This window comes from Rhinatrema bivittatum, chromosome 1 (genome assembly GCF_901001135.1).
Source record: "Rhinatrema bivittatum chromosome 1, aRhiBiv1.1, whole genome shotgun sequence".
NCBI classification, from domain to species: domain Eukaryota; kingdom Metazoa; phylum Chordata; class Amphibia; order Gymnophiona; family Rhinatrematidae; genus Rhinatrema; species Rhinatrema bivittatum.
In genome coordinates this window covers 559,679,321-559,699,356 of record NC_042615.1, presented here as the reverse complement: position 1 = coordinate 559,699,356, position 20,036 = coordinate 559,679,321, and the positions used below count along the sequence as shown (strand labels likewise).

The 20,036-nt window shown below is 48.7% G+C and overlaps 1 protein-coding gene across 3 annotated transcripts in view; it reads left to right on the top strand.

Moving 5' to 3' along the window:
• The window catches only part of LOC115099247, a 503,007-nt gene that overhangs the window by 49,623 nt on the left and 433,348 nt on the right, over positions 1 to 20,036 (top strand). For all 3 annotated transcript variants that reach the window (XM_029616734.1, XM_029616743.1, XM_029616753.1), the window contains one exon: positions 1,829 to 1,943. In XM_029616734.1, the coding sequence (XP_029472594.1) occupies positions 1,829 to 1,943 (115 nt within the window). The remainder of the gene's footprint in view (positions 1 to 1,828; positions 1,944 to 20,036) is intronic.

Genomic DNA, 20,036 nt, shown 5'->3' with positions numbered 1-20,036 from the left:
GAAAAATCTTCCAACGCTGAGGTCAACCGAACTTGCCCTCTGCGTCCGAATTAAACCATACGGTGCACAGATTCTACTCCCTAACATGTTTTCAATGCGTTCCCATAGACGCCTTTCTTCCATCAAGGACCTCTTAAATGTGTCTCTTCTGCTGCCTCTCATAGCCAGCATTCTTCTAATGTTGAACCGGGACGGGGTTCACTGTTTCTCAGACCCACGTCTTGGCCGAGACCAGTATGCTTCCCATACTTCTCAATCTATCACACCAGTAACCAATTCGCCTTCTCACAAGTCAGTCTCAAATCGTAGACTCACTGATGTTCTCAGGTACTGGTAGCGTCACAAAACCTTCCACACATAAATCCTACCATTCAAAATGGCATGATTTACCACATGACGCATACAAAAGGGTATTTCCCTTTTTCTTTTTCTACACCATTCTTTTCTCTTGCTCCCTTGGATTCTGCTCCCTAGACATCCTCTGCATAGGTACACCTCTGTTCCAATTGGTGTATCGTTTGGGAGTGGAGATACCCGATTAACGGTAAACCCCTTCTGAGTCAGCTTACCATGGATTATCCTCTGATCAAGCCGCCTCTATTTTCACTAGTCACGGAATGGAACCTATATCTTATCCTTATAAGTCTCATATATTCTCCGTTTGAGCCTTTCAATTCCTCTCATTTCACAGTTTGACATGGGAAATTCTTTCCCTCATAAATGTCATTTCTGCAAACAGGGTCAGTGAGTTACACACCTTGTTACAATCTCATCCGACCCTGCATTCCTCTGTGACCGAGCGGTTTTACGTATTCAACTTCATATCTTTCTTAAGGTAGACGTTGCATCTCACCTTATTCAGAATATACTCTGCCCATTTTTCCCAACACCTCTCTCTCACCAAAACAAGAGGGTTTTTCCACTTCTTGGACAGTAATAGTGCACTTGCATTCTAGCTAGATCGCACTACATTCCATAGGAATTCCACCTAACTCTTTCCTTCTGTGGCAAGAGTCAAGCTGTGACTTCCAGTAGGCAAACAGATCTATTCCTCCTAATTGACGGTCTGTATCTCTTTTCCTACCGACAAGCAGGCATTTCACTACAACACTGTGTGTAACCACACTCTGTTGCGTCCGTCCCAGCCTTCATAGCTTCCCCTCGGTCGCTGCTGCTTGTACATATTTATCAGGCTGCAACCTGGAGTGCTCTCCATACCTTCGCAGCCCATTATTGCTTAGATATGACAAGCCGGCATGCTCCATGTTTGGCCAGTCCGTCTACTCTTATTTTTGTCGGTTTAACTACCCAACATTTGCCACAGTCTCTGGCATCCTCAGCTCGGTACTCACCCATATGTGAGGCCTACCATCCTGCTTGTCCTGTGAGAAAGCAAATGTTGCTTACCTGTAACAGGTGTTCTCACAGGACAGCAGGATAATAGTCCTCACGAAACCCATCCGCCACCCTGCGGAGTTGGGTCTGTATACGTTTTTACTTTTATTTTAGTTTCGCTTGCGCTTTTAACTATAAGACGAGACTGAGGGAGACACCTGTGGCTCACTGGGATAACTGCAGGCTGAGCATGCTCAGTGCACTCAGTGTGCCAGTGTCAGTCAAAGCTTTGTAGAAACTTTGACAGAAAAGTTTTCCATACAGGGCTTCATCCTGTGATGTCACCTATATGTGAGGACTAACATCCTGCTGTCCTGTGAGAACACCTGTTACAGGTAAGCAACACTTGCTTTTCTATACCTAGATTCAAATGCTATCACCCGTGGTATATTAAATGTAAACTTTCTGAAATGTAGTTTTCACATATTTTTAGATAGGAAACCTATAAAGGCCAAACACATTAAGCCAAAAGTGACTGCTACTAAGAAGTACTGGGAGAAGTCCAGTCTTGCGTGGTCATCCTACACACATGGAGAAGTGAAGCCAAGGTTTGGTTACCATTTTATTTTCCATGCAATCTCAGTTGCAAAGTAATGCACATTTTACTATTTATATCCAAAAAGTATTGCGAGGGTACTAGATGATCTACAAATGTAGTAATATGAGAAACAGTGCTAAGAGTGTTTCTTATAGACCATAACCATAAACCCCAGTTTATTTTGACTCTGAGGCCACGACAAGTGTTGTGAAATTTGTCTCTTGCCATGGAATGCAGAAAACTGTCCTCTCATCGTACTTTAGCTCTCCTTGCCCTGCTGGTGCTGCTTGGTTCAGCTTGCTGGGGCCTTTGTTTTCCTTCTCCACCACTGCTATTTGGGCGGATCCAGCAGGGCTTCTTTCTCTCCTCACTAGTGCTGCTGAGATCAGGTCCAAAAGAAGCCACTATAGTCCAGAGCAGCTTTGTGTCACCTGATCATATTCAGCAGGAGACACTGGAAATAGGGGCAAGAAGGGAGAGGCTTGATGGATGGAGTGAAAAAAAAGGCTGGGGGAGAGGGAGAAGGGTTGAAAGGGGAGGAAATGAAAGTCAGAAATAAGAACAAAACAAAATAAGTCAATCCTTCCCCCAAACTAGACAAAAGAAAGAGGAGAAAGTAGACCAAAAAATATAGCCAATGTAAAAAATGAGAATCAAAATACAAAAGAATAAAAAAAAAGAAAGGCTTTAAGGAAAAAGCACTTTTCTAGATCTTAAATAGTTTCACTGGCATCCAAGTTTTCAAATTATTGTTCCATTATTGGGCAGAGCCCTCTCTTTTACCCGTACCTCAGTTGTGCTTACTTCCAAACTCTCGTATACCTTAGACAGCTCTAGCAGCAGATGCCACAGCTGGCATAACTGGTTGAAATGCTGGGGGAGAAATTGGAAGGGGAAATTGGAGGGGGGAAGGAGAAGAAGAATTTAGAGGTAAGATCTGGAGGAAGGTGACATTGGAGGAATGACCATATGGGAGAGACTGGCAGGAAGGGAGAAAAAGATGTATGAAAGCAGAGGAAAGAGAGAATTTCATAAAAGTAGAAAAACAGGCTGCAATGAGAGAGGGGTGTGTTTTGAACACAAAAAGAAACAGAACAAAGACAATTGGAGAAAAAAGGAATGAAAAGTAAAGAAAGATGGAAAAACTGTAATGGATAAATGAAAGAAAAATAATTCAAACACACACAAGAAAGTTAAAAAAAATCAAGAGGGCCATATTCAGTAAGCTGGAGAGGGCAAAGTTATCTGAATAAAGTTACCTGTATAACTTTAGCCAAACATTCAGTAGGACAAATCTCCTACTAAAGTTACCCAGATAAAGTAATCTGTAACAGGCCGATACAGTAAAGCGCGGGCCAGCTTGCGCGCTTTTTTACGTGACCTGGACGCGCGATCCAGTATACACTCTACCGCGTGCCTAGTGTGTGCCGAAAAAGACGCATAACAGTTGATGCCCACTGCATGTAGATGCTATGTTAATGGTGTTTAATGATGTATAATGAGCTGATTAGCTATTCCCCTCGATACAGTAGCGCGTGCCCAAAATAGCACGTCTTTAACCTGCACATTTTCTGCGTCTTTACCCTCAATATTTACCGCCTACCTTGATCCTGGCATTATTGTGGTGCTGTGCTCTTGACAGTCGTGAATATCCAACGGACAGCATTGGACAGCGTCATGGACTACATGTATATATTGGCTTTGGCGATCTTTTTTCAATGGATGCGAAGGTGTTTAAGAAATGTTCTGCGAGCGAATTCTAGACGGCCTATTGGAGACAACAGCCAACAGGAGTACCGGCACAAAGACCGGAGGAGGTATGTACATGTTTTGTTTTTTTAATATCTAAGGTAGCATTTTGTGTCTGGGCATCTACAATTATATGTCCCTGAGGTTCCGCTTCTATATATGAAGTGAATAATGAAGTGAATAATCAAGATGTATTAGGATGATTTTCTTGTGTTGTTTTTTACGCAGGCACAGCGGGACAGAATCGTCCATGCACAGGACAGGGACAGAGTCTTCCGTGCACAGGACAGGGACATTGGTAGACCAGGAAGGGCCATTTCCTGTAGTACCCGGATCAGTCCAGACTCCTGGGTTTGGCCCCCCATCTAGCAGATGGAGACAGAAGTTTAACAACAAAACTCCGCCTTATCTGGGCTGGTGCCACCTACAGTCTGGCAGTATTCTTCTGTCTCTAGCAGGTGGAGTAGGTACCAAACCTACAGTCTGAGTTAGGGCCTAGGGGAGTTAGTCAGGGTTAGCCAAAAGTTTCAAAAAAAAAAAAAAAAGGAAATAGAGTAGAAACAGAGACAGACCACAGTGTGTTTCTGCAGGTCGAGGTCTCCCGCCTCCCAGGGGGTTGTGAGGTCCTGAGGGGACCATCCTCCCTAGTTAAAGAGGCTGTGGGTGTTGAGAGTTGAGGACCCATCATTCAACACATGATGCTACTGGGGGTGACACCGGGGAGCCTGGCTCACTCCCCCCAGTAGGTTCAGGACCCAGAGGCGCCAGACAGGTACTTTAAAAAAAAAAAAAAGGGGACATTTTTTGATTTTTGCGACGTTCGTCTCCGGGAACCGCTACGATCGCGAGGGGGTGGTTTTGATATCGTTTCGCCGCGTTTTCGGGGTGCGGGGGTTACTTTTTTTGTCCCTATCATGCCGCGTCGGGCCGCATATTGGGCCTGCAGTGCGGCACGCACGCGCCTCTCGAGGGACAGCTTGTGTGCTGCGTGTGTTTCCGGCGGCGAAGGTGCAGTCGGTGATGGGCGCATTTGGGCAGCTGCCAGAGGTGATCCTTGCTCCGTTCCTGGACAGCGCGGGCATGGGCGCCATTTTAGGTACCTTGGGGTTGGCGACCTCGACTCTGGGCGCCATTTTGCCTCCTTTCCCGGCGGCGCAGCACTGCAGAGGGAGGAGGTTTTTCCTCCGCGTTTGTCCCCGCAGCGCGGAGTCCCTGAGGGGGACAGGATCGCGGTTGGTGGCAGGTCAAATGCTGACATTGATATTGTGGCTCCAGAACTGGGCTGAGGACGTCTCGTCGAAGGCCCAGCTAGTTTCTTTGCCATTTAAAGGTAAACTTCTTTTCGGCAAAGAGCTGGAGGACTTGGTCCAGTCCTTGGGCGAGAATAAAGGGCATCGCCTTCCGGAGGATAAGCCGAAGTCGAGAGGGTCTTTCCCTTCCAGGTCTCGTTTTCGAGGAGGTCAATGGATCCGGACTTCCAGAGGATTGGGTTCTTCCTTTCGTCGCAGTGCCAGTAGTCAGCAGTCCTACACTTTGTCCTTTCGGGGGCGGAGGTTCGGTAGACCCGGTTCCGGCTCAGGGGCACCGGTGGAAAGACTTCACAATGATGGGCGGCCGGCTCATTGCTCGGTCCCAGTGGTGGGCGGCAGACTAACGATGTTTTACGAGGAATGGGTCAAAATAACGTCTGATCAGTGATAAAACACAGTTACGCAGGGGGAGACCATGAACTGCTGACGGGGCACGTATGCCCCGTCAGCAGTTCATGGTCTCCCCCTGCGCATAGGCGCCAAAGTGCGGAGTGGTTCAAGACTCTCTGAAGCTGCTGCTTGATCTCGGAGCCATCATTCCAGTGCCGTCGGAGGAGCTTCGAAGGGGCCGGTACTCCATTTATTTCGTGGTCCCCAAGAAAGAAGCAACTTTTCGGCCCATTCTGGATCTCAAGCGGGTCAACAAATGTCAGCGGATTCCTCGATTCTGGATGGAAACGCTGAGATCAGTCATTGCGTCAGTGTGACGAGGGGAATATCTGGCATCTCTGGATCTCACTGAAGCCTATCTACATATCGGCATCCAAGCAGACCATCAGCGTTTTCTACGTTTCTCCATTCTGGGGCATTACTATCAGTTCCAGGCACCTCTGTTCAGTCTGGCCACGGCACCCAGAACCTTCACCAAGATTATGGTAATGGTGGCGGCATAGCTCTGCAAGGAAGGATATCTGGTTCACCCATACTTGGACAATTGGCTGATCCAAGCAAAGTCGGAGGTGCAGTGTCAGGAGGCGGTCCGTCGGGTGCTACAGTTGCTACGCAACCTCAGTTGGGTAGTCAACCTGTCCAAAAGTCGGCTGACTCCCACGCAGTCCCTGGAGCTTTTGGGAGCTTTGTTTGACACCCAGAGGGGCATGGTATCCCTCACGGAAGAGCATGTGATCAAGCTTCAAGGTCAGGTTCGGACCTTGTTAGCCAAGTCTCCTCCCATAGTTTGGGATTATTTACAGGTGCTGGGTTCCATGACATCGATTCTGGAATTAGTTCCTTGGTCTTTCGCTCATATGAGGCCTTTGCAATCCGCGTTGCTATCCTGCTGGAACCCAGTTTTAGAACAGTTTCATCTTCCGTTACCACTGACGGGATACGCTCGCTTCAGCCTGGCCTGGTGGCTCAGTCAGGACAACTTAAGGCGGGGTGTGCCTTTGGTAATTCTGGATTGGACGGTGGTCACCACAGATTCCAGCCTTTATGGTTGGGGTGCGGTTTGTCAGCGGACCTCAGTGCAGGGCAGGTGGTCCTTGCAGGAGGCCCGTTGGTCCATCAATCGTCTAGAGACCCGAGCGGTGCAGTTGGCTCTGCAGGCATGACTTCCCGATGCTACAAGGGAAGTCGGTACTTATCCACTCCAACAATGCGACCACGGTGGCTTATATCAACCGTCAGGGAGGAACAAGGAGTCGACCAGTAGCTTTGGAAGCTCGGTTGCTGATCTCTTGGGCGGAACAGAACTTGTTCAGTATAGCGGCCTCCCACATTGCCGGGGTCGACAACGTTCGAGCGGATTTCCTCAGTCGACATTGCATAGATCCAGGGGAATGGGAGCTCGCGGACGAAGCCTTTCATCGCATTTGTGCTCGTTGGGGACCACCCTGTGTAGATCTGATGGCGACGTTCAGGAACACCAAGACGCCCCGCTTCTTTGCCCGCCGTAGGGAACCGTGTGTGGAGGGCGTGGACGCACTGGTTCTCCCGTGGCCGGTGGATGTCCTTCTGTATGTGTTTCCTCCTTGGCCACTCATCGGCCGCATTCTTCGCAGAATAAAAGTGCATCAGTCAGAGGTGATTCTGGTTGCTCCCGAGTGGCCCAGGCGTCCGTGGTTCGCTGATCTGATCAATCTGGCCATCGACAGGCCCCTGAGATTTCCGGATCTACCAGACCTTCTACATCAGGGTCCGGTTTATTTCGATCAGGTCGAATGCTTTTGTCTTGCGGCATGGCTTTTGAGAGGAAACCTCTGAGGTCCCAGGGGTATTCGGATGCGGTGGTCTCTACAATGTTGCAGTCCCATAAGGTCTCCACTTCCTTGTCTTATGTCAGGGTCTGGAAGGTTTTTGATGCTTGGTGTCTCGCCAGAGGTGTTGTGTCTACACGGGTGGGAGTCTCGGATGTCTTGAGCTTCCTTCAGGAAGGAAGGGTTTGTCCTGGAGTTTTTTACGAGTGCAGGTGGCCGCGATCGGTTCCTTGCGTGGTAACATACATGGGCTAAGCCTAGCGGCACACCCAGATGTCTCCTGATTCTTATGCAGTGTGAAGCATTTGAGACCTCCTGAACAGGACCCATGTCCTTCTTGGAATTTGAATTTGGTTCTTAAAGCCTTGTGTTCTGCGCACTTTGAACCTTTGCGTGGGGTGTCTTTGAAAGATCTCATCCTGAAGGTAGTATTTTTGATGGCGATTGCCTCCGCTCGCCGACTGTCGGAGCTTCAAGCATTGTCGTGTAGGGAACCCTTCTTGAGGACTTCTGATTCGGGCGTTTCCCTGCATACGGTTCCATCCTTTCTTCCCAAGGTGGTGTCTTCTTTCCATTTAAATCAGTCTGTGAAACTACCAGCTTTCTCTGATCGAGACCGGTCGGACCCCGATTATAAGGATTTAAGGAAGTTGGATGTTCGCCGAGCTTTGCTTCGCTACCTGGAACTTACCAATGAGTTACGGGTGTCAGATCATCTCTTTGTGCTCTGGAGTGAAGCTTGTCGAGGTAATATGGCTTCTAAGACCACGATAGCTCGCTGCTTGAAGGAAACAATAAATTCCGCTTATTTGTTGAGTGGGCAGCCATTGCCAGTGGGCCTTCGGGCTCACTCTACTCGATCCCAAGCCGCTTCCTGGGCGGAAAGTCATCGGGTGTCACCCGAGGAAATTTGTAGAGCGGCTACGTGGAAGTCGCTCCACACCTTTGCCAGACATTACCGTTTGGATGTACAGGCGTAAGGACCAGGGACCTTCTGAGCAGGGGTACTGCGTGCGGGCCTCTCCGGATCCCATCCCATCCCAAGTAGATGAAGCTCTGGTACATCCCAGGAGTCTGGACTGATCTGGATACGTACAGGGAAAGGAAAATTAGTATCCGTACCTGATAATTTTCGTTCCTGTGGTACCACGGATCAGTCCAGAGTCCCACCCTATTTAGGGTCTTATCAGTTTGGAGAGTCCACGCTATTATATTCCTGTCTAGTTTTTTTTTTTGCAGACTGATCACATTATTCTGCAGCCCTTGGGTGCTCATCCCATCTGGGGGTGCCATGAGCCAATTTTTTTTCCGGTTGTAAGGTTGCTGTATATAGTTAGTTTGGGGTTTTTTATAATCCATTCTACTTTGACATTAAGTAATACTGCCAGACTGTAGGTGGCACCAGCCCAGATAAGGTGGAGTTTTGTTGTTAAACTTCTGTCTCCATCTGCTAGAGGGGGGGCCAAACCCAGGAGTCTGGACTGATCCGTGGTACTACAGGAACGAAAATTATCAGGTAAGAATACTAATTTTCCTTCGGCAGACCTGGATGTATCATTCGCCCACGGACAACTACCTTTGGCATGTCGGAGCGAGATATAGTCCGAATCTACAGGCTGAGCTCACAGGCAATCTTGTTCCTCTATGAAGATCTGTGCTACGACTTTGATCCCCTGGCCAATCGCCACCATGCTGTGCCAGGGTTGACAAAATGTCTTGATGCCTTAAATTTATTTGGTACCGGAAGTTTTCAAACCCCCGTGAGTGTCATTGCGGGTATGACATAGGCTTCCTTCTCACGGCATCTGGCACAGGTCTTGAAGGCCATGATGAAGCGGATGAGGAAGTATATTGTGTATCCTACCGATCCAGTGGAGCTGCAACAGATCCGCAGTGGGTTCATGGAATTGCAGGGATGCCGAACGTATTAGGTGCTATAGACTGCACCCATATTGCGTTTACCCCCAGGTCGGAGGAAGAGAGTTCCTTCCGGAATCGCAAGCACTTCCATTCAATGAATGTTCAAGTTGTTTGCGATGCACACCTTCGGATTCTAAATGTTGTAGTGAAGTATCCTGGGAGCTGCCATGACGCCTACATTCTGGCACATTCGTCCATGGGCACTCATTTCCCAGAAGGAAAGTGTGGTGAAGGCTGGCTACTTGGTAAGTGACATCGGCTACAGCCTGGGATTCTATATCTGGGATGTCCGGTATACAATATGTGTTCATTTATATATGTGATGTTTTTGATGCATTCCTGATTATTCCTCCTATAGGTGATGGCGGCTATGGCCTTAAGCCCTGGTTGCTAACTCCACTCCAGTCTCCATGCACTGTGGCAGAAAAATGCTACAATGAGGCTCATGGCAGCACCAGAAACTTTATCGAACGTACTTTTGGAGTTCTGAAAGGACGATTCCGATGTCTGGATCACTCTGGGCTAGCCCTGCAGTACAGTGCAGAAAAGGTGGCAAACATCATTGTTGCCTGCTGCATGCTACACAACATTTGTCAGCGATTTGCAGAGGTAGCAGAAGACTTGCCGCCAGATCTGCCTGTGGAACCGGCTGCTGAGGCGGACAATACTGCACGGGGGAATGATGTCCGACGAAGATCATCGAAACTTATTTCTCCTGTAAGTTCTTATCTGTTATACATTCATTTCTCCATATGGATATGGCGTTTTTATTGTTGCTCATAGCTCTGCAAAATTCAAGATATAATACTTTAAATGCCTGTACACAACTGTATGTTAAATCTTGTGTTGTGTTTCTTTCAGGAGCTGTGATCCATCCATCTAGCCATTTCCCAGCAAGCTGATCCATCCATCAAACCATTTCCCAGCAAGCACAAAAGTCGATTTAAATTAACAAATAATTGTGAAACAAATAAAATAGAGTTTGAATTTTCCCTTGTCTTCTCTGTGTTTTCCATTGCATAATTTAGAGGTCTTGAATTGTGTTCACATTTAATCCTCAATAAATAGCTACCTTTCCTTTTATTATAGCTTCTTACCTTAAGTTATTTCGGCGTCCCTGCGGCTCCGTGGGTCCATCGCAGCCATGGACGACTGTATGGACGCCGGGTGAAGGACGCCGCGCCAGGCCTTCTTCCGATGTCCACAATTAGGCGTCCCTGCAGCTCCGCGGGCCCATCGCAGCCATGGACGCCTGTATGGACACCGGGTGAAGGATGCCGCACCAGGCCTTCTTCCGGTGTCCACAATTAGCGTCCCTGCAGCTCCGCAGGTCCATCACTGACATGGACACCTGTATGGAAGCCGGGTGAAGGATGCGCCAGGCCTTCTTCCGGCATCCACAATTAGGCGTCCCTACGGCTCCGCTGGTCCATCACCTGTACAGACGCCGGGAGCAGGTGGCAGGACACTTGCTTGTGTAACGCCACGCCCGGACGGCCATTTTGTTAAACACTGACTAACAACATGCCACGTGGCAGGATGACGAACTTTACAGAGGGGGATGTCAGGCTGCTGGCATCCCTGATTATTGAAGATGAAGGCCACCTGTATTTCCGCCCTGGGCGCCCGTGGGACCAGGACTGGGCCGATGAGGCCTGGCGGGCGCTCAGGGCGCAATTCAACGCCCAGTCTTCCTACCCGAGGGAGGTAAGTTCGTAGGCCTATGTTGCGGTTGGCTAAGGTCTGGTCTATGTTGCTTGTAAGGTTCTAGCATGCAGGAAAAAACCAAGTAAAATTACATTTAGTATTTTGGGGGTTGTTTTGTATTGCTGTGGGTGAGAAAAGAAAAACTGACACTTGACTTGTTTGAACCAAGTAAAATTACATTTAGTATTTTGGGGGTTGTTTTGTATTGCTGTGGGTGAGAAAAGTAAAACTGACACTTGACTTGTTTGGTTTGAATTGTTTTTTGCCTCAAAAGCAAAGTAAAAGTTGTATATCAACTTGTGTTTCCTATTTCTGTTGTATTCCTGCCAGGTTGAGGCATTGAAAAAGCGGGTAAGGCGCATCAGGCGGGAGGAGCCCGAATACCACCGCAGAGCAGAGGAAGGAATGTGCTGTTAGCAATTGTCATGGTTGCCATGCAAGCGGCAAGGTCTTCTTTAGTAATGTCAATAAGAAATTTAACATTTGTACCATTCTGGATCTTTGCATGCGCAGCTGTGACACTTTTGCTATTTCTGTTTTCAGAGAGCACCATGGAGGGATCATCCACTGCTGAATCTGCTCCTCCAGAGGAACAGCAAGGTGAGGAACAGCAAGGTGAGCCTTTAATAGCATCAGCATAGTTAAAGTATGTGGATGTTTAATGCCGTGTGGCACGCCGATCACATTTGCATTTTTAAATGTCATACTCACTGTAATGCTAGAGGTTAGGGTCCTGTTTAAAAGTTCTCCTTCCTACCATTCTGGATGTTTGCATGTGCGACAGCAGTAACGCTTTCACTTTTTCTCTTTTCAGACACATCGGCAGAGGATGAAGGGGACGATGCACCGCCACCCGACATGGCCCCCCCTACCAGTTATTCCGCCCCTCCCCATTATTGTGCCTCCCCCAGCTATTGAGCCCCTCACACTTATTGAGCCCCTCCCAGTTATTTTGCCACACCCCCTCTCTCCTGCCCCACCTGCCATGGGAGACGAGGAGGACATCGTCATTGATTTTGTCAACCCTGTCTCTCCTGGGCTTCCAGGGGCGGGTCGACGGCCGGAGGCTGGCACAGCAGCCGGGGAAGGGCCTTCAGCCCTTGAAGGGTGCCTGGATGCTGTGCTGGTCCTCCTAGCACAGTTGATCCGCAGCCTGGAGGTCCAGGAGGGAATGGCAGTGCAGGCGGTGACCATCCTGCACGACCTGCGCCGTGGCCAGCGGGAGATAATTGAGCTCCTGTGCACAATGGCAGGAGCTCAGTCCCTGCTTGTCATGGCGCGGGCTCCTGCAGGACGGGCACCGTCTGATCAACGTCAATGACGATGATCCTCCTCTTCCCCCATGGTACGCTCCCTCCCCTTTCCTTCCCCATGCCTGCACAAAAAAATTATTTGTATTTTATTTTCAACCCAAAAAAACATTTTTAAATAGTTTTAAAATATATCTTTTTTTGAATCTAAAAATTGTACGAGTTTGATTTATTGCATGAAACTTTAGTGTGTTGTCGGGTGTGGCATGGCACATAAAAAAGAAACATCAGTTTATGCAAAAAAATAATTTTTATTTCAAATTTTCTCACAGGACAAGCAGGATGATAGTCCTCACAAATGGGTGACATCATCAGGATGGAGCCCAATCACGGAAAACTTCTGTCAAAGTTTCCAGAACTTTGACTGGCCCCTACTGGGCATGCCCAGCATGGCATCAACCCTGCAGCCAGCAGGGGTCCCCCTTCAGTATTCTTTTTTCCACGAAGCAGTTGTCACGCGGTTAAGGAGCTCTTACCACATGCCTGACACGAATTTCTTCACGGACTTCTTTAACTTTAAATTCGCCCCACAGGGGTCCCCCCTGTTTCTAAGTTTAGCCCGCGGTACTTCAGTAAGTTTTTTGCCGTTTTTAGTCGATTACCGTCGAGTTTGGCCTCTGCAGCTTGCTGGCCGTCGACTGTCCCGCGGCTAAATTTTTGGTCAATGGCCATGGCGTCGGGGTTCCGTCGGTGCCCAGACTGTTCGCGCACCATGTCCATCACAGACCCTCATAGAGTCTGTGTAATGTGTTTAGGAAGTGAGCATGATGTCCTGACTTGCACCAAATGTGCCCTTATGACACCTAAAGGTCGCAAAGCCAGAATGGAGAAGATGGGACTCCTTTTCCATGCTCGCACTCCGACGCCATCCATCGCATCAACGTCCTCGGAACCGGCACCATTGAAGTCGCACCATCGTCGACAACCTCCCGGTGACCGCCTGCCATCGACGTCTCCACGGCCATTGACTCCCGTCCCCTCCCCCAATGATCGAGGGGATCGGAGGGAGAAGCATCGTCATCGACATCGCAAATCTCGGACCGTCGAGGAATCGAAGTCATCGACCTCGGTACCATCCGAGCCACCACCGAAGAAGTCTCGACAAGAAGCGGCACCGTCCACTCCTGTCTCTGAGACACCGAGGCAACCCTCACCCAATCGGGGTTTGGGAGCCACGATTCCACCGGTGATGGTGGTCCCTCCGGCTCAGCCTCAGCCTCCTTCTTCCGCGGAGCCGGGTCTTGTTACCCCAGGTCTCCGGGAAGAACTGGACCGGATGGTCCAGGAGGCCATCGACAAGGCGATGCAACGGTTCCAGATTCCATCGGCACCGAGAGTGGAACCGGCCACTGACCCGATTCCAGCAGCACTGGCACCGCTGCTAGCCCGAATGGAAGCGCTCATGACTGCCCTTCCACCGGTGATACCTGGGTCACTGGCACTGATACACTCCCCGATGGCAGTCTCATCGGGTGGAGAAACACCGTATCGAATTCCTCCTTCGGGAGTTGTGCCATCGATGCCGTGTCGTCCCTCACCACCGATACATTCCTCGGGGGCGATACGCACATCAGCGCCACCGATGCCTCCGAAGGTATTCTCGATGCCCCCGGTGATTCCTTCGAGTTTCTCGGAGCCTCAACCGGGGCCTTCGGGTATCCAACCCCCTCGTGGTCCTACAGGTCAGCTACCTGATCCTTATGACATCTGGGGTGATGATACCTCCACAGACACCGATGATTTCCCTTCACCACCCTCTCCTGCTGAAAGTAGAAAGCGTTCTCCCCCAGAGGACCTCTCTTTCATAAATTTTGTGAAGGAAATGTCTGAATTGGTCCCTTTTCAGCTTCAGTCTGAGCAAGATGACAGGCACCAGATGATGGAGCTACTCCAATTTCTGGATGCCCCTAAAGTCATCACTTCCATTCCAATTCATCAGGTTTTTCTGGACCTTCTGAAGAAGAATTGGGAAACTCCTGGATCTGTCGTTCCAGTAAATAAAAAAGCTGACTCTACTTACCTTCTACAGTCAGCACCTGGCTTTCAGAAACCTCAGCTAGACCACCACTCTGTAGTGGTAGAGTCAGCTCAAAAGAAAGCTAAAAGGCTGAAGCCATACTCCTCTATACCTCCTACTAAGGAAAACAAGTTCCTAGATAGTATAGGTAGGAAAGTATACCAAGGGGCCATGCTCATTTCCAGGATAGCTTCCTATCAGCTTTACATGACCCAATACAATAGAGTCATTTTCAAGCAGATACAGGAATTCTCAGATACCCTACCAGAACAATTCCAACAACAACTTCAAGCCCTAGTAACTAAGGGCTTTGAAGCTGGGAAGCATGAGATCAGAACAGCTTATGATATCTTCGATGCTTCCACTAGGGTGTCTGCTGCGGCCATCTCAGCAAGACCCTGGGCTTGGCTTACGTCTTCTGACCTACGCCCGGAAGTTCAGGACAGGCTCTCTGACCTGCCCTGTTTAGCGGATAATTTATTTGGTGAGCAAATTCAGCAAATAGTTGCTGAATTAAAGGACCATCATGAGACCCTTAAACAGCTCTCATCGATTCCTTCTGACTTCCCTTCTAAACAACCATTTAAGAAGGACCCTAAAAGGTCTTTCTTCCGTCCACGGAAGTACTATCCCCCACAAACTAAATCTAGGTCAACGAGGCCTTACCAAAAACCTCAGCCTCGCCAACCTCGGAATAAAAAACCCGTGGCAGCTCCGCAACCAGGTCCTGCGTCGGGGTTTTGACTTTCACTTAGAGAGCAGATGCCTAATCCCTCTACCAAGCATACCAGTAGGAGGCCGATTAAGCCACTTTGCAGCAGAATGGCATCACATCACCACAGATCAGTGGGTGCTAGCCATAATCGCACGCGGTTACCACCTAAACTTCCTAACTCTTCCTTCGGACTCTCCACCTCTGCAAGCGTGGAGACTTACTGATCACTCTCTTCTCCTAGAGCAGGAAGTTTCCCTTCTCCTCCAGTCAAATGCTATAGAACCCGTTCCTCTCTTACAACAAGGACTAGGGTTCTATTCCAGGTACTTTCTGATCCCAAAAACGTCAGGAGGACTTCGACCAATCCTAGACTTACGGGCTCTCAACAAGTACCTTCACAGAGAGAAGTTCAAGATGGTAACCCTGGGCTCGCTTCTCCCTCTGCTGCAAAGAGAGGACTGCTCTGCTCTCTAGATCTGAAAGACGCTTATACCCACATTGCGATAGCTCAGGCTCATCGCAAATACCTCCGGTTTCTGGTAGGCCAAAACCACTATCAATACCGAGTGCTCCCATTTGGCCTAGCATCCGCACCATGAGTTTTCACCAAATGTCTCGTGGTGGTTGCAGCGTTTCTAAGGAAGGAAGGTGTCCACGTCTACCCCTACTTGGACGATTGGTTAATCAGGGCCCCAACCCAGCAAATCGCTCGGTCCTCCCTGACCCTGACTATTCAAACTTTGATTTCTCTAGGGTTTCTTGTCAATTACGAAAAATCCTACTTAGTCCCATCTGAAACCTTATCCTTCATTGGGGCAGACTTGGACACCTTACAGGCAAAAGCCTTCCTTCCTCATCAACGACTCCAAACCCTTGTGTCCCTAGCTTGCCAGTTGCAGTCTCAACGCACAGCAACAGCTCGTCAATTCCTTATTCTGCTGGGACACATGGCGTCTTCAGTTCATGTGACTCCACTGGCCCGTCTGGCCATGAGAGTCATGCAATGGACCCTGAAATCACAATGGATTCAAGCCACTCAGCCTCTGTTGACCATTGTCTGCATCACCGATGCACTCCGTCTGTCTCTTGCCTGGTGGAAAAATCAATCCAACCTCCTACAAGGCTTGCCCTTTCACCCACCAGCTCCTCAAATAATTCTCACCACTGACGCTTCCAACGTCGGCTGGGGAGCCCATGTAAACAGCCTACAAACTCAAGGATGCTGGTCTCCAGAGGAAGCCAAACACCAGATAAATTTCCTGGAGCTTCGAGCAATCCGATATGCTCTCAGAGCCTTTCAAGATTGCCTATCAAATCACATCATCTTGATTCAGACGGACAACCAGGTGGCTATGTGGTACATCAACAAGCAGGGAGGCACAGGCTCCTCCTTCCTTCTCTGTCAGGAAGCTGCGCAGATTTGGGCAGAAGCCCTCTCCCGGTCAATGTACCTCAGGGCCACCTACTTGCCGGGGGTGGACAATGTCTTGGCAGACAAACTGAGTCGTGTCTTCCAACCACACGAGTGGTCGCTCAATCCATTGGTAGCGACATCTCTCTTCCAGCAATGGGGTTATCCCCAAATAGACCTCTTTGCATCCCCTCAGAACCACAAAGTGGACAATTACTGCTCTCTCATTCACAGCCACCACTCTCGGCCCAGAGATGCTTTCTCCCTAACGTGGTCAACTGGTCTGCTGTATGCATTCCCTCCACTTCCTCTTCTGTTGAAGATTCTCGTGAAGCTACGTCAGGACAGGGGAACCATGATCCTGATAGCACCGCACTGGCCACGCCAAGTGTGGTTTCCCATACTCCAGGATCTCTCCATCCGCAGGTACATTCCCTTGGGAACGGACCCGCATCTGATCACTCAAAACGACGGATGCCTCCTCCATCCCAACCTCCAAGCCTTGTCCCTGACGGCATGGATGTTGAAAGGTTAATCCTACAACCACTTAACCTTTCGGATTCAGTTTCTCGTGTCCTGATCGCTTCACGAAAGCCTTCCACATGAAAATCCTATTCCTATAAATGGAAAAGGTATACATCATGGTGCACTTCTCAGTCCCTTGATCCCTTTTCCTGTCCAATCCCTAAATTCTTGGACTATCTTTGGCATTTATCAGAATCAGGTCTTAAAACCTCTTCCATTAGAATGCATGTCAGTGCGGTAGCCGCCTTCCATAAAGGAATCGTGGATGTCCCGATTTCGGTACAACCCCTTGTCACACGATTTCTTAAAGGCTTGCTCCACATCAAGCCACCTTAACGTCCTCCGGCCCCTTCTTGGGACCTTAATCTGGTTCTCGGTCGGCTCATGAAATCACCTTTCGAACCTCTCCTCTCCTGTGACCTAAAATACCTCACATGGAAAGTGTTATTCCTTTTAGCTGTCACTTCTGCTCGCAGGATTAGTGAGTTACAGGCCCTAGTCACCTATCCGCCTTACACTAAACTCCTGCAGGACCGGGCGGTACTCCGCACTCACCCTAAATTTTTACCTAAGGTAGTTTCGGAGTTTCATATTAATCAATCCATAATACTACCTATTTTCTTTCCCAGGCCCCACTCCAACTCCGGAGAACAGACTCTGCATACCCTCGACTGTAAATGAGCTCTAGCTTTCTATCTAGACCGTACAGTTGCCCACAGGAAGAGCACTCAATTATTCGTCTCTTTCCATCCCAACAAGTTAGGGCAACCTGTGGGTAAGCAGGCTCTTTCCTCCTGGTTGGCGGATTGCATCTCTTTTTGCTATCAGCAGGCTGGCATTCCCTTTCAAGACCGTGTTAAAGCACACTCTGTGAGGGCCATGGCAACTTCAGTAGCACACCTTCACTCGGTGCCAGTTCCTGACATCTGCAGGGCTGCTACCTGGAGTTCTCTCCATAAATTTGCAGCCCACTACTGCCTGGACAAAGCCGGAAGACAGGATTCCATCTTCGGCCAATCTGTCTTGCGTAACCTTTTCCCAACATGACGTACCAACACCCTTCCGCCTACGCGGTGGGGTGCGGATGTCCTTCCCAAATTCCACCCCAGTTGTTGTGCCTGTTGCACGCCGTTGGGTACATTTGGTGCAAGTTCAGACATCCTCAGCTCGGTACTCACCCATTTGTGAGGACTACCATCCTGCTTGTCCTATGAGAAAGCAAATGTTGCTTACCTGATGTAACAGGTGTTCTCACAGGACAGCAGGATGTTAGTCCTCACGAAACCCGCCCGCCGCCCCGCGGTGTTGGGTTTGTTTTCTTATTTTATTTTTTGGCACTGCCTGTAGCTTTGAAACAAGACTGAAGGGGGACCCCTGCTGGCTGCAGGGTTGGTGCCATGCTGGGCAGGCGCCCAGTAGGGGCCAGTCAAAGTTCTGGAAACTTTGACAGAAGTTTTCCGTGATTGGGCTCCATCCTGATGATGTCACCCATTTGTGAGGACTAACATCCTGCTGTCCTGTGAGAACACTGTTACATCAGGTAAGCAACATTTGCTTATTGTTTAATGGAATGAAAAGCTGAGGCGACAACTCTAACGGCACCAATCAAGTCTGTCATCATTTCCTTCATCAAAACCACGTGGGAAGCCAGCGCACCATTGATGTTGGCTCGGATCAACCTCATTTCCTGGAGCATGGAGTCATTGTGGTGATCCTGTCGAGAGGTGATTCCATTCATAAACTGCTCGCTTAGGCCGTTTATTCCGAATAATGCCTGTTCCAAGTCCTGTGATATTTCCTGTGCCGGTGAAGCAGCAGCCTGTAGCAGAGATGGTTCTGACGCTAGAAATGGTTCCAAAGCGACAGATGCTTCAGGTTGTTGGCTCTCAGGAGACACCTCGAACAGATTAAGTGTGACCACTTCCTCTGTGGAGACGTGTTGGCTGGGGGAGTCCGCATTCGACATGGGGAATACAAAATCTTCTGGCGTGGGAATGGATTTGTCGCTAGTTACGTCACCATCGTTCACGCGATCTGTGGAGAAAGATGGAGAAAGAGGTTGCAGTTAGCATTGTCAGTTAACCCATCAGGATCACAAAAGTCAACATCCAATGCAAACAAGATATATTTTTATGCCTACCTCGATTTGCTCCTGTGTCAGCGCCGAACTGTGTGTGCACGCCGACGACAACCTCTGGCCTCACAGTACTGAGAACCAGCTTCTCCACAGGTGTCAACACAATATTACAACATGGTCCTCCGCCGGTCCTCTTTGCTTCCGTGTCAGTTTTGGCAGCCTTTTCTTTTACTTCTTTTCTAGTGTCACGCCACCGGTGCTGTACCTGTTTTTACGTCCCTGGGTGTGACAGAAAGGGAGCTCACATCCTGCGCGATCTTCTCCCAAATCCATTTCTTCGTGGAGCAAGAAACCTTGGACTGGAAGAGAACTTTATATTTGTCACAGACAGCACGGCACAGGAACTCCTTTTCTTCATCTGTGAAGCAAGTGTTGTGGGTTCGCTTTTTGGACGGCTGGCTAGAACTTGTGCCTTCCTGCTCCTGATGTTCACTGTACTCTGCCTCGATCTGTGCAATAGTACGTTTTCCAGCCATGCCTGAATGGGAAAAAAAAGAAGAATGAATGGAGATACAGCATGACGGAAATTGACCGCAGCAGAATAAATGAAAAAAATATTGAACCAGAAACAAGAGAGGCCCATGGACAGCATCAAGCAACAGCCTGAACTAGTGCCTTCCATCGGTTGCCGATCTCCGGACTCTGCCTCTACTTGTGCAGTGGAATGTTTTCCTGGCATGATTGAATAGGAGAAAAAAAAAACGGAGGAAAGGGATCAATGAATGGAGCGATAATTAAGAACAGAATGACCCCGAAGGAAGAGGAGCACATGCAGAGCATACAATAAAGATTGAATACAATAAACAGTGAAAATCAACAAAACAGAAGAGGGGCACAGTAAACAGTGAAAATCAACAAAACAGAAGAGGAGCACATCATTGCTATTATTTCTTTGATTTGCATTTCTGTTTTACATTAATTTTGTAGTTCAAATCAACATAGAGAAACACATGCACATATATTGGACATATGGTAACAACCCCTGTTTTAGTTTAAATCATGAAATATCTTAAAAAACATCAAAGTCAATCCATTCTAAAGCTGTTTTTTGGTCAAATCTCACTGAGCAGCCTCGCAAAAAAGTGAAATAATAGCTTATAATGC